The sequence below is a fragment of the Phyllobates terribilis genome, unplaced genomic scaffold, assembly GCF_046119375.1.
Source record: "Phyllobates terribilis strain yellow unplaced genomic scaffold, ASM4611937v1 Scaffold_5496__1_contigs__length_51266, whole genome shotgun sequence".
Classification (NCBI taxonomy): domain Eukaryota; kingdom Metazoa; phylum Chordata; class Amphibia; order Anura; family Dendrobatidae; genus Phyllobates; species Phyllobates terribilis.
Genome location: NW_027368243.1, coordinates 19,261 through 33,701, shown reverse-complemented (window position 1 = coordinate 33,701; position 14,441 = coordinate 19,261). Strand labels below are relative to the sequence as shown.

The window sequence follows — 14,441 nt, the reverse complement described above, 5'->3', positions numbered from 1 at the left end:
TAGACTATTTGCGAGTGCTTATTGTGTAGAGATTATAAACCTGTGTCGAGTATCGGCTATTTGCCAATGGTATTGCATAGGCCTACTTATCTTTGATCTTTATGTTGTTGTGCTTTTGAACCTTGGGATTTCCTTGGTTATTGCTTACAATAAGGGTTTCTAGGACTATTTGGACTAGTTGCTATTTACGAACAAAGAGTAGGACAACCAAATTAACCAATTAAAAATATAAATTAATAGAATTCGATGATCAACATTCCAATTGAATAATGCGCTGATGCTAGAAAGAGTGAGCTTCATAATCATAATTGTTTACAACACAATCAACATTGCTTTTACATTTGCTTTACACGTACAAAACCCCACATTGTTACTACTTGGTAGCACCATAGGAAATAAATTAATGTTCTGACTCTCTTGGGATTCAACTCCTACTTACTGCTTTACTAGTGAATTTGTTAAGTTAGGTATCTTTGATAGGCACAGCGACTTTTAGCCTTATCAGATATGTTTATCTTGCAGATATGTTTATATTGTAGATAGGATATAGGCAGCCTTATATAAGGAAAATTTCCTCCAATTAAACAGATTGTATTCTTTTCCTTCTCATGATAAAACAGAGAGCAATCCCCCACAGATTCAATTTCCGATTTCTTCAATTTCTTTTTGGGTATTTGGCTGACGCTTCACATTATGAAAGTAACTCTGTTATATCATAATCTAGTCCAACATGCTCGACACTAAATAGCTGAACCTTCAATGTTTAAAACATGGAGGTGGATGGACTATTAAGCTGAATCTAAGGTTTGGACTTTGGAGTAACCAAAGATGTGGAAAGAGTTCAGAACCATGGACCACTTTCTTCATATGGAAGTTGCATAGGGCCTGTAACTAGGGTTCCAGTATCTGTTGATCATCCACTGAGAATCAGCTTCAATTGCATATCCATCTTGGTTGCGGTGCCAAGAGAAGTAGGCATGAGTTCTGTTCTTGATATCAAACATCGCATGTCCATAACTCGCTTCACGGTATGCAGAGTATCCAGGCTGTGGCTCTGTCATCCTGCACAAGCAACACAAATGTGAATATCGATATGAATATTAATATATGAATGTATATACAAGTGATACTTTAATCTGATATCCTTAGTAATTTACAAATTTAGATATCAGTTTGATATTGGTATATGGATATATACCAAACACGGATAAGAGTATGACTGATATATACCGATACTTGATATCATAGTATGGATACCAAACGGATCTGAAGTAGAATTATACAAGTGAAAGCCAATGGGATGGGACATACTCAGTCACTAGTCCTTCTTGATTCCCTCCATCTCCTATGGTCAAATAAACCGGGGCCGACTCATCAGTGATGGGCATGCATTCGGCATTCGTGATGTTGTATGCAATTTTGGATACTCGCTCCTATTCAAAACAAACTTGTTAAGAGAAGTGTTGTATATTGTAGTGAACCGATGAACTTGTAAAGCTTAAACAACAAAACGAAGATTGATTAATTCTCGTAAACAGACGATTCTTTTAATCCCAAACACTTGATACAGATAAAATAGCCGTACTCTCCTATAATGAGGCAGGGGGGCATTCCTCACGCTGACTCGAGTAGGCCCCTTACTGGTAGTTCTTAAGCACTGTTTGCTAGCAACTTCAAATAACGTAAACGAAAAAGAAATGAATCTAGAGCACATTCATGTCATTGTTCATTTTCCAAAGTATTCTTGTGACATGTGACACACTATAAAATAATCTTGTTACTCCCTTTAACACGGGTATTTGTTTCCTCAGCATTTGGGTAGGATTTCAGAGTGAAACACTCTCTTCCTCCTAGTTTTTCACATGCAAATTTTGGAGCACTTCCTCAACACAACAACTATGATTAATGTATCTACATATGAAATTGGTCTAGATTCGTTTCCTTTTCCTTTTCCTTTCCGAAAAACTTAACAAAACGCGGCCTTAAACAGAAATAATGCAACTTTGCAAGTTTTGGAGTTAAGATTTGGAGAGGATGTAAAGAGAAAAGCTTACAGATCTCTCATAGGCATGAACATGACCAGCAAAGACAACATCAACCTTGTACTTGATGAAAAACGGTTCATACACCACTCTCATAGTTTCACCCTCCATGTAGTGATGAACATAGCTACTATACATTGGGCAGTGCATCATCACGATCAGCCATGGTGTCTCGGTTCTGTTCACTTTAGGTAACTCACTCATCAGCCATTTATACTGCGGTGTGTATATCGCTGCAGTTACCATATACAAATTTCTTAGATATCTACTAATAAAACCTCTTGTTCAAAGACAAGTTTGACTGCTTAATGTGGCTACCATAAGCTGAGTATGAAGACATGACAATTATATAGGCTGAAGCCCTTTTGATTGAGTACCATAAAGGAGCTGTGCTTTCAGATGCTTGATATGGTACATGATATCTATGTGTGTATGGCTTGAAAGGCACACTTTCACCCTACAAGTAAGCATCAAACATTAGTAATACAAACTTTATAATATCCTAATTGAAGAGTATAGAGTCATTGTATAGAGGAAGTTTTTGCTAAAATTAGGTCTTAAAGTGCAAAAAATTCGCGGCCGAGCCTTGCTATCCATATCACTAACATAGAGTATTAAATTATTAACGTAGGGTGTGAATTTGTGAACCTACTTAAAAAAATGATGATAAGTGATGTAGTGGCAATTTCGTAAATAACTCAAATTTCCTTTTTTCCTTCTCTTTTTAGTAGGTTCACTAATCCGTAATCTATTTTCATAATTTAATACTCTCTGTTCATTATTTGAATAACAAGGTTCACCTGCGAAGTTATCGGATTTAAGGTCTAATTTCAACGGAACCTAATTCCATTGTACACCACATATATAAGTAGATGAACTAATCCTCCTATTCTCACTTGCTTTCAAAACGAAACTCTGTTCACCTTATTTCTTGGCTTGACAATTGGGCTCAAACATACATACTTATATAGACACACATACATAGAACTAAATAATTTTTCATATAGGGGAATCAGAAGCATACAATATTAGGAAGAAAATCAATTTCATGGTTTCCTGCAGTCCAAATCCAAGGCTGATATGCAGCATTTCTCTCAATAAACCTTCCCCATGTATCCCATCTGGTATTATCATGGAAAGGATACGCGTCTGCATACGAAAGATCTCCAACAAACAATACTGTTTTTCCTTTTGTTGGGTTCATTTCATAGTGAGTTAGTGTTCTGTTTGAAACATATGTTTGCCCAAGATCCCCTGCCCATAATCACCATTGCTACCTCTTTAAAAACAAAAAATGACATCCATCCAAACACTATCATGTAGTCTAAGAAAGCAATACCTATAAGGCCAAATGTATAAGGAACATCAGGGCCAGATTGAGGTGGTGTAATGAACCAAAATTGTCTTGTGGTATCGCCAATTCCAACCTCATAGTAGTATTTTGTATCAAACTGCAGATTAGTATCGAGTCAAACACAGCTTTCTAAACACCAAATTGAAGAGTTTATAGACCTAATCATATAAATATATTTACCTCCAAGCCAGTAATGGTGCAGTGGTGAATGAAACCTGACGTGTAATTATAGTACTTATAAGTAGTCAAAATACCCTCAGCACTTTTCGTTTCAGTACTATTTTCAGCCCAATAAACCACTGTATTTGAACCAGGCTCATCAGCTGCAATCCAAGATACAATCACCCCTTTACCGTCAAGATCACCTTGTGTAATATGAACCTTAAATCACAACAAGTTCAATCTTAACAAGACTGAACTCAAAGTTAGTCAAAATCGAGATTAGGGTTTTCTGGTTACCTGCTGAGGTGCATTATAGCCAGGAGGCACCCTGAATACATCACTGTCTAATGGCATATCAGCTGAAATATCATTTCCTCTTGCAAATTTGCTCGTTGTGCCGCCATTGCAGTGTTGTGAAAGGCTTGATAAGAGGACACACACGAACACAATCGCTAAGGTGAAATGAACCCTTTTCAGAATCATTTCTGGGTTTCTTGATACAGTCGGTGATGTTGTGATTTGTTGGTGGGGGTGTCACGGTGTGGAGAAATTATTGTGAGTGGATTCTGATTATTATAATTAGGGAATATGCGACATAGGATTCGATAATAAGGCGAATTTTAGTTTGTTCGAAACTGACAGAAAGATTTGATCTTGTTTGCTGACTTCAAGAGGATAAAAAAATCAGAGGAGAGTGACAGCAAAATGTGAGTTCATACTTAATCATATGATCTGTTGATTGATTGATAGCTTAGTTAAGGGGTAAATCAGGTAGATGTTATAAAGATGGGAGTTTTCACCGTTTTTGACTAATTCAATAAGAACTGGACACCTCTAAACTCGATATTTTTTTTATATTTTCCTTTTGGGTAATTGGCTGACGCTTGAAATAACTCTGATATTTCAGAATCTAGTCCAACAGGCTCAACACTGAATAGCTGAACCTTCATTTATTCAAAACATAGACGTGGATGGACTAAACAACTGAATATAAGGCTGGAAATAATCAAAGATGTGGAAAGAGTTCAAAAACATAGGAATTTCTTCATATGGAAGCTGCATAGGACTTCAAATTAGGGTTCCAGTATCTGTTGATCATCCATTGAGAATCAGCTTCAACTGCATACCCATCTTGGTTGCGATTCCAAGAGAAATATGCATGAGTTCTGTTCTTGATATCAAACATCCCATGTCCGTAACTCGCCTCACGGAAAGCAGAGTATCCAGGTTGTGGCTCTGTCATCCTGCACGATCAACAACAGATATGAGTATCGGTATAAATATCAATATATTTATACGAGTTTCTACACAAGTGATATGAATATATCGGTTTGATGTTGATGTTTGAATATAGAAATACGGATAAGACCTGATATTCTGATATGAATACCAAACAAGTCCTTAAGATAACCAGAAGTAGAATTTAAATAAGCCAAGGGACATACTCTTTCACCAATCCTTCTTGATTTCCTCCATCTCCTATGGTTATATAAACCGGAGCCGACTCATCACTGATGGGCATGCATTCGCCATTGGTGATGTTGTATGCAATGTTGGAGATTCGCTCCTATTCAAAAAGAACTTGTTTAGAGAAGTGTTGTGAGTTATGGTGAATCGAGGAACTTTTAAAGCGTAAATGACAGAACGAAAAAACTCTAGCAAGAACATTAGGAGGCTCGAGGCACTCCTCTGCTCACTCGTGTAGAGCCCCTTGCCGCTATTTCTTAATTTCAAGCCAACTAGAACAAGAAATAAGGAGGCGTTTGGTATTGATACTGATACGTGAATATCATGTACGGGTATAAGATATCAATCATACCATATCCTTGTTTAATATATCTAGATATCGATATTAAACTGATATCTGGTGTTTATTATGGGAGTATATGGACATCAATATGTCAAAATGGTATCTTTTTGTGGGTTTTAGAGCGTTGTTTTGATATCTTCTTATAAAATTTAGTATATCAAAGATATCACTCATATTTATACTCATACCCGATACCTTATACACATATCTTGATATGTATACCGATATCTCATATATGTTTTGGAGTTCAGGATTGGAGAGAATGGAAAGAGAGAAGCTTACAGATCGTTCATATGCGTGTACATGTCCAGCGAAGATGACATCAACCTTGTACTTAACGAAAAACTTTTCATACACAACTCTCATGGTTTCACCCTCCATATAATGATGCACATAGCTATTATAAATTGGACTGTGCATTATGACAATCAGCCATGGAGTCTCGGTTCTGTTCACTTTAGGTAACTCACTCACCAGCCATTTATACTGCGGTGTATATATCGCTGCACATATCAAACACGAACTTATCTACATACGAAAACCTCTTCTTCAAAGCGAGCTTTGTAAGAGAAATGTCGTTACCATAGGCTGAGTACGAAGACATGACAATGATGTAGGCTGAAGCTCTTTTGACTGAGTACCATAAAGGAGCTGTGCTCTCTGATGCTTGATATGGTACATGATATCTATGAGTGTATGGCTTGAAAGGAACACTTTCACCCTAACAAGTAAGCATCAAACATTAAATTTGAAGACTTTAGAATCTCCTAATTGAAGAGTATTAGAGTCATTGTATATCGCACATCAGGTCAGTGGGAGAAAACAAGTATGTATAAGTAGATGAACTACTTCTCCTATTGTCAACTGGTTTCAGGATGAAATTTTGTTGGCCTTATTTTTGAGCTCATATAAGCATTCTTACATACATTTAGGTATAAAACGAAAATAAATTTTCATATAGGGGAATTAGATGTAGAGGAAATTTCTGCTGAAATCAAACCTTAAAATGCTGAAACATCGCATTATAAACGTAGAGTATTAAATTGTAAACATAGTATGAAACAGAAAGTGATTGAAAAGTAACACGGTGAAAATTTTGTAAATAATTCAAAATTTCTTTATTCCCCTTTTTTTTTAAAAAGTTCACAAATTCATACTCTATGTTCATAATATTGATAACGAGGTTCGGCTTCGAGTTTTCATACTTTAAGGTCTAATTTCATTAGAACTTAATTCATTAGATGCATCCAATAATAGGAAGAAAATCAATATCATGGTGTCTTGCAGTCCAAATCCAAGGTTGATATGCAGCATTTCTCTCAAAAAACAACAATATTTTTCCTGTCATTGGGTTCATCAGATAGTGAGTTAGTGTTCTGTTTGAATCATTTGTCTGCCCAAGAGCTCTTGCTTAGAATGGTTTATGTATTGAGTAGTTCACACATTCATGTTTCCACTCACTAAACAGATCTAAACCCATCAAACCCAAAGTACTATACCGCTCAAATAAAAGCCAAGATTATGAACATCTTAAGAAACGGGTATGCAATCATATGTAAGTGGTCAAAACATAGTTAAAGAGATGGTGAGCTAGAAAAGCATACAAGGTCTGGTGCAAAGTCGATTTCGTGGTTTCCAGCAGTCCAAATCCAAGGTTGATAAGCATTATTTCTCTCTACAAACCTTCCCCATGTATCCCATCTGTTATTGTCGTGAAACGGATAGTCATCAGCGTACGAGAGGTCACCTACAAACAAGACTGCCTTCCCTTTTGCTGGGTCTAACTCATAGTGTGTGAGTGTTGTATTAGAGTGATAAGTTTGACCAAGATCCCCTGCTCAAAATGACCATTGTTAACTCTATAAGTTTAACGTAACAAAGGTAAGAAAATACACAATAAGATACTAAAACAACATACCTATGAGGCCAAAAGTATAAGGAACATCAGGGCCAGATTGAGGAGGTGTAATGAACCAAAACTGCCTTACTGTATCACCAATTCCAACCTCATAGTAGTATTTGGTATCAAACTGCAATTTTCACCATGAGTCAAACTCTCCAAACACCAAAATTGAAGACTCTATAAATCTGATCATACATATGTATACCTCCAAGCCTGTAATGGTGCAGTGGTGTATGAAACCTGAAGTGTAATTATAGTACTTATAAGAAGTCAAAATACCCTCAGCACTTTTCTTTTCAGTACTATTTTCAGCCCAATAAATGACAGTATTTGAACCAGGCTCATCAGCAGTAATCCAAGACACAATCACTCCTTTTCCATCAAGATCACCTTGTGTAATATGAACCTTCACCATCACAACAAATTCAATTCAAAAGGGCTGAAATTTTACTCAAAATTGAGGTTAGGGTTTTACCTGCTGAGGTGCATTATAGCCAGGAGGGACCTTGAATACATCACTGTCTAATGGCATATCAGCTGAAATGTTATTTGCTCTTGCATATTTGCTTGTTGTTCCGCCATTGCAGTGCTGTGAGAAGCTTGATAAGAGGACACCCGCGAACACAATAGCTAAGATGAAATGAACCCTATTCAGAATCATTTCTGGGTTTCTTGATTCGGTTTCTGGTTGGGTGTGGAGAATTATTGCAAGTACAGTCTGATTATTATAATAAAATAGGAATATGCGTTGCTGGATTCGGATAATGAGGTGGAGTTTAGATTGTTCGAAATTGACAGAAATGTTGGAGAATGGAAAATTTGGAAGATGTTTGCTAATTTCAAGAGGATACAAAAAAACAGAGGAGAGTGACAGAAAACTGCGAGTCATACTTGATCATATCTGTTGATCAAGGCAGCAAGTTTGGATTGCTAGCTGAATACAGAAAATTACTATTGAGGGTCCAATTATGGTAGGTGTTATGGTGATGGAGTGTCTTGTTGTAAATCATGTATAATCAAGATTTGACCGTTGTAGACTATTTGAATTCGATAAGAAGTTCGTTAGTATTATAAGAGGGAAATGTTCATATTAACAACCGCGAGTATGTGATCAACATGGAATAGCATGAGATTGATTTCTGGATTCCAAAGTTGTAATTTTTTGTTTGTTTTTTTGGTTCTTAAAGTTTTTAGTTTAGATACTTGTGTTTATATATATCTTCAATAAGTGTCGTTTATAGTCCAAGACACAAATGTTGTTGGTGCTCGCTAAAGCATTTTCTTATGTAATAATATGTGTGAATCTGTTTTAGTGAGTGTATATATCAACAACGTATCTGCATAACGCACGAGCGTCGGAAATTATCCTCGGCGGATTTTCACCTTATTATATGGTTCAATTATAATTTGAGGACTTATGAGTTCGTTTGTTTTTTATGAGTTTAGTTCTAATAATCTATCAATATAATATTAAAATAATATAAAAACAATTTATATGAGTCTTTTATTAATTTGAAAAACCGTTGTTTTTTAATTCATTCTAAATAGTTTTTAAATGTGTCAAATTTTAAAAATAATATTATTCTTTTAGTTATAGTCACATAATATCTAATTTGACGAAAGTGTGGTAGAAATTATATACACTTTCTTTACTATTATATTAGTAGGATACTCTAAATTAATAAAAAGAAAAAAATGTAATTTAGATAATTATTTTTTTCGAGATTCCGAACTAGAAACTAAATCTTTTATTTCATACAAGGAAAAATCTAGCATTATTAAAAATCCAACATTATATTTTATATTTGATTACACAGAATCAGAATTATACGAAAAATATTATATGACGCAGTTACTATATGACGAAAGTGTGGTATAAATTATATACACTTTCTTGTTCAGGTTTCGACATACTTTAGGGTTTATTTACAGGGGTAATCCTGACTTGTTATCCCCTACGATTAACCGCATTTAACATTTTTGTTTGGTTATAGTGAAGATTGGCCATTTTTGTAAGTATTGATTTTTATGTGATGACAGTTTGGTTAAAATGTGATGACAGTTTATGTGTTGACAAGGTTTGATGCAGTTTTGTTTGACGGAATTATGTGTTGACTGTTTTCAGTATGTGTTGACAGGTTTTAGAATGTGGTGACAATTTAAGTTTAGAATGTGTTGACAAGTTTTAAGACGTGTGATTATGGGTTGACAAATTCTTTAGAATGTAATGACATTTTAATTTCATTATGCGATAATGGTTAATGGTTTGATGACAGATTTATAATGTGTTCACAGTTTCAATATGTGATGGCAGTTTATTATGCGATGACAGATTTTAGTATTGACCTTGCTGTCACTTCTCTTATTATGTGTTGACAGGATGGTTGTTGATTCTAGCAAGTATGGACAATATATTGTTTATGAATGCTCCTGCTATCATGCGAAGATTAATACATATTTTAGGCCTTGGTTGCTAAATACTCTTAAGGAGCAGCTACCTTTAGATGTATATCAGTCACTACTAGATGGCCCCCTTAGTCCAATATCGACAATGTCATCTAGTTTAAAGTTTTCTGCAATCCTAGTACATCATATGTTGATGCATAAGATCAACACCCCAAAGACCAAAGAGTTGTGGTTTCAGTTCGGTGAAAAGTTAGTCCGTTTCTCATTAGTTGAATACGCTGCTATTACGGGTTTAAACCGTCAAAATCCCCTTGAATCTGTCCCCCTTTCTGTGAATATTAAAGCTTTACTTGGCGGCAAAAGTTGTACATTTGTGAATTTACTTCGTTTGTTTATTTCTGAGTCTGGCCATCTAAGAAGAAGTGGTGGGCCCCAGTTCTCCTGGTAGAAAGCTTTTTGTTGAGCAAGAGTTCAACTGTCATCATTGATCCATTGATTTACTCTATTTCAAGGTATAGTAAATTATTTGAAGAATATCCATGGGGAAGAATGTCCTACAATATGTTAGGCAATTCTCTCATGCTTCTGAACAGATCTAGTCACAGTTTTCTAGCTGATGGTAGTCAATATGGCTACAATTTATATGGGTGTCCATTGGTTTTTCAGCTAATTTTAACTTCAGATTTTTCTCTCATGGGCGCCTTTTTAATTTTGTACTGCATATTTGTCCTCAAGATGATGAAAAGGTTGTTGTTGAATCCATCCATGAGGAAGAAAAGGATGTTGCTGAGGCAATTCATGAGGAAAATGTTGGTGACGCAATTTATGAGGAAAATCCGGCTTTGGAAGAAAAGGACACTGCATAGAGAAGAAAAGAAGATTGAATGTGAGGGAAATGATGCAAAGCTAGTTTCTGAAGAAAAGAATAATGTTGCCCCTATGGTCCAAGAGAAAGTAAAGTTGAAGTTTTGTTTTAAACAGAAAGGGAAGGATGAGCTAAGGAGGTCGTCAAGAGTAAACAAGTCTAATCCCAATGTTGAAGGTGCTGAATGGATTATACAACCAAAAAAGAAGATTCCAACAAATCTCGTTTTTCATTCTATGATACAAAAGACCGTAGTGAATTCTATGAATGGTACAATGAGACGTAAGTAATTTTAAACTGTTTTTTATTACACTTTCCATTATCACTTTTAATTTCTAATCCAATCTCTCCATATGTTTTTGTGTGGTTAGTGATGAAAGTGCAAAGATAATGGGATTTCAATCTCATATTGGCAAGGACTTCTTCAAGTTACTTTTGCGAGCTAGATCTTGACTCAGTGATGATATAAGTGTTCTTTTTTATAACCTTTTTTCTACAATATGATGGACAAGTGTTGTGTGTTATACGTTATGTGATGATGGTTTTATGTATGTGATGATAGTTTTAAGTATGTGATGACAGATTAGTGTGATGACACTTATATGATTTGTGATGACAGTTTAATAGTGTGATGACACTTATATGCTATGTGATGACAGTTTAAATATGTGATGGCACTTATATAATATTTGATGACAGTTTAATAGTGTGATGACACTTATATATAATATGTGATGACACTTATGATATATGATGACACATAAGCTATATGATGAAAGTTTAATAGTGTGATGAAAACTATAGAATATTAATGACAATTTAATAGTGTGATGACACCTACATAATATTTGATGACAGATTAATAGTGTGATGACAATTATGATATGGTGATGACAGTTATGCTATGCGATGACACCTATGCTATATGATGAAAGTTTTAATAGTGTGATGACACCTATTCTATATGATGAAAGCTTAATTGTGTGAATGAAATTGATGCTATTTGATGACAATTATGGTATGCGCTGGCAATTTAATACTGCTATGACACTATGTGATTGAATCTTTTTTCTTTGATGACACCTTTTAATACTGCGATGACTGGTTTTACTGCATGATGACAACATATGAGGAGAAAGCTTTGCCCTACATGCGTAAGAGAGTCCATGATGAGCCTGGACAAGTTCAAGAATATTGTTCTTGTAGATTGGATGTGTTACAAGTTTCACAATGCATTACATGCATGGGGAACTATCCCAAAGACCTTCTTTTTGTATTTCGACGGCACACGTCCTGAATTGTTTGAATAGTCATTGTACTACGATGTGACTACTATTTACTCACCCATTTTGATCGGAAATGAACACTTTGTTGGTTTAGAGATTGACTTGATTCAGTTCAGAATAAGAGTGATAGATTGTTTGCTTGTGTTGTACACTGATGTTGAAATAGAAGCACTACTTCAAACCCTTCATAAATTTCTTCCATTTCTGATGAAGAAGTCACAGAGATTTGGTCATCTTGGCAGTTTCAGTGAAGATTTCACCGTTGTTAGAGACCATAGTCTACCACAAGACGAACAAGGGTAAATTTTACATTTTTTCAAGCATGTATGAAATTTCACATAACATAGTAATACTAACTTATTTTATCATATATTTTGTTTTAGGGGAAACTGCGGATTTTTACAATCAATTACTTGGAACACGCTACTTTCGGTAGAAGTTTGAAGGATTTAGATGCAGATCATCAAAAAGCCCATAAAGAAAATATGGCAATTGATGTGTTCAAGCGAGATTGGGTGTATGACCTTTTACACATTGACTAGATGATCTTGTTCACTGGCTAGATTGATCTTGTTCACTGACTAGATTGATCTTGTTGTAACTATTTTTTTGATGACACTATAGTAGACTAATATTTAAATAGTGTTGTATGTTTCTATGTTGTATGTTCTCTATGATGACACATTCAGTGATGACAACTTATGTGATAACATTTTCTTTTGTGATGATAACTCTTATGATGACATATTATATAATGACAAATTATGTGATGACAGCTATCTGTGATGACAAATTATGTGATGACATTGATGAGAGTATTTTTTGTTTAACACATTGCGTGATTACAGCTTTGTGATGACAGTATATATATGATGCCAATATATTTTATACCATGTCTTCTATCTCACTGCGATGACACATTTTTATTTTTTTATTATTAATGCATGTCTTCACAGACCTCCTTGAAGAACGGACGAGTGACGCACTGTCGTTAGGCATCGTCAAAGTAATATTTTTACCTTACTAACTCCTTTACCTAAGTAAAGTGGCAAGAAAGGGTTAATCCCTCAGAGAGTAAATGAATCAATTCTTGTGCTTCTAATCTAATTAGCTTTAAAGTAATAAAGAAAGGGTGGGAGATGGTGAAAATTAACCAAGTAATCTAATAAAGCAATAATGGCAAATACTTTTTTCACCATGCATCTACACTACGGTTCATGAGTTTGATCTTTGACTTCTTATTTCTAATCGAGTTCATTCTCTAAATTATATGTTAAGTTTTTCCTAATCCATGTTCACAATTAGCTAATCAGGTCAACTAGCCCTTACCTCTAGATATCATCCTGAAACTATAATAGGATAATCCCTAGGCAACATAAAGTTCATGAATAAATAGGAACGTGCAACGCCACTTAGCTACTAATGCATCATCATCTTCCACACAATCACAAGTCCAACTAGTCCAGGTAATTGATGTTCTACCCTATGGAAAGACTCTCCAACTAGGACAAGTCAGACCTAGAAGTATGAAATAGACCTATAAACCTAGGCAGCTAATCTAGATAAATAAATCACAATAAATAATGAACTATAAACAAGAGGATAAAACAAATCGAATAACATATATTATTAAAATCAAATAAGAAGTCTACAAACCCATAACTCCACAGGCTTCCACATGGGGAACAAAGCTCGGAGACTACTTGCTCCTCATTCTAACAAAACCTAATGAAATAATGTGGTAGATAATGGTGTGTGTTAGATGGAGGCAAAGCTCTCATCTATTTATAAAGATCAAGTCCTAGAAAATAAGTGCTAAAAGCCCATCCCGAAATTCTATCTAAAACTAAGTAAAAGCCCAATAATCTCCCGTAGAATAGGGCAATTCGCGGCATATGTCCATGTAGAGGTGCGGCCGTGCATATGTCGGCGCGGTCACGCCTACCCTCAGTAACCTTGGCGCCGTCTCACCATCTGAAACGCGATCGCGCCACTGTGCATAGGCTTGGCGCGGTTGCGCCACCTAGGGCGCGGTCGCCCCACCTCCCTATGGCGCGGTTGCTCCCTAGGCCAAAACGCTTCCCTTGGTCTTCTCCTTGCACACGCTCGTCCCTTTCCTCATGTGTCTTCTCCTTGGTACTCGTAATCCTCGTATTTTATCTCCTTTGCTTCGTGGAGTCCAGACTACGATGATATGCTCTAATCATGGTCTAATATGTCGACAATTGATGATAACTTTCACTCCTTACGCCATACGAGATGTCACCAATCAACGAGGCCTACTGATTAGCATGTGACATTGTCGTCACAAATATTTTGGGATGAAGGTTTAAGGATGCTTGATGATATAGAAAAGAAAGAGATCTATAAGAGGACAACAACGGAGAATTTTAATTCTAGTGACATAGATCATATACCTAAGTTTAGTTTAGGAATTTCCGGCCCTTCTTTGTGATGAAAGAGTTCGTATAACTAAGTGATGACATATTCTTATGATGAGAGCTTCTTATGATGACAGATTCTCATGATGACAAATTCTTATGTGATGACATTTATTTTGATTACAGATTATGTGATGACAAATTCTTTCTGATGACAGTACTCTTTCACGTG

The 14,441-nt window shown here is 35.6% G+C and overlaps 2 protein-coding genes across 2 annotated transcripts; both read right to left on the bottom strand.

The window, feature by feature from the left end:
• Positions 1 to 863: 863 nt before the first annotated feature.
• LOC141250264 (uncharacterized) lies at positions 864 to 4,041 on the bottom strand. The gene is made up of 8 exons (XM_073669902.1): positions 3,856 to 4,041; positions 3,577 to 3,777; positions 3,382 to 3,493; positions 3,067 to 3,296; positions 2,361 to 2,499; positions 2,055 to 2,275; positions 1,312 to 1,433; positions 864 to 1,062 (listed from the first exon to the last, which is right to left on the bottom strand). Exons 1-8 carry the CDS (start codon positions 4,039 to 4,041, stop codon positions 864 to 866), a joined length of 1,410 nt encoding a protein of 469 aa, XP_073526003.1.
• Positions 4,042 to 4,603: 562 nt separating this feature from the next.
• LOC141250262 (uncharacterized) lies at positions 4,604 to 9,183 on the bottom strand. Its single transcript, XM_073669901.1, has 9 exons — positions 9,160 to 9,183; positions 7,747 to 7,989; positions 7,477 to 7,677; positions 7,287 to 7,398; positions 6,973 to 7,202; positions 5,951 to 6,089; positions 5,651 to 5,871; positions 5,004 to 5,125; positions 4,604 to 4,802 (listed from the first exon to the last, which is right to left on the bottom strand). The coding sequence occupies exons 1-9, from the start codon at positions 9,181 to 9,183 to the stop codon at positions 4,604 to 4,606; spliced, it is 1,491 nt and encodes a 496-aa protein (XP_073526002.1).
• Between the last annotated feature and the right edge of the window lie 5,258 nt (positions 9,184 to 14,441).

Excerpts from the sequence above, each read along its gene's own strand:
- LOC141250264 (XM_073669902.1), bottom strand. The coding sequence starts at position 4,041 with ATGATTCTGAAAAGGGTTCATTTCACCTTAGCGATTGTGTTCGTGTGT. Across the intron at positions 2,276-2,360 it reads GTCTTCATACTCAGCTTATG|CGATATACACACCGCAGTAT; the intron begins GTAGCCACATTA and ends TGGTAACTGCAG. Across the intron at positions 1,434-2,054 it reads TTCATGCCTATGAGAGATCT|GAGCGAGTATCCAAAATTGC; the intron begins GTAAGCTTTTCT and ends TGTTTTGAATAG.
- LOC141250262 (XM_073669901.1), bottom strand. The coding sequence starts at position 9,183 with ATGTCGAAACCTGAACAAGAAAGT. Across the intron at positions 7,990-9,159 it reads CGAAACCTGAACAAGAAAGT|ACTGTACTTGCAATAATTCT; the intron begins GTATATAATTTA and ends TATAATAATCAG. Across the intron at positions 7,399-7,476 it reads GCACCATTACAGGCTTGGAG|TTTGATACCAAATACTACTA; the intron begins GTATACATATGT and ends TGAAAATTGCAG.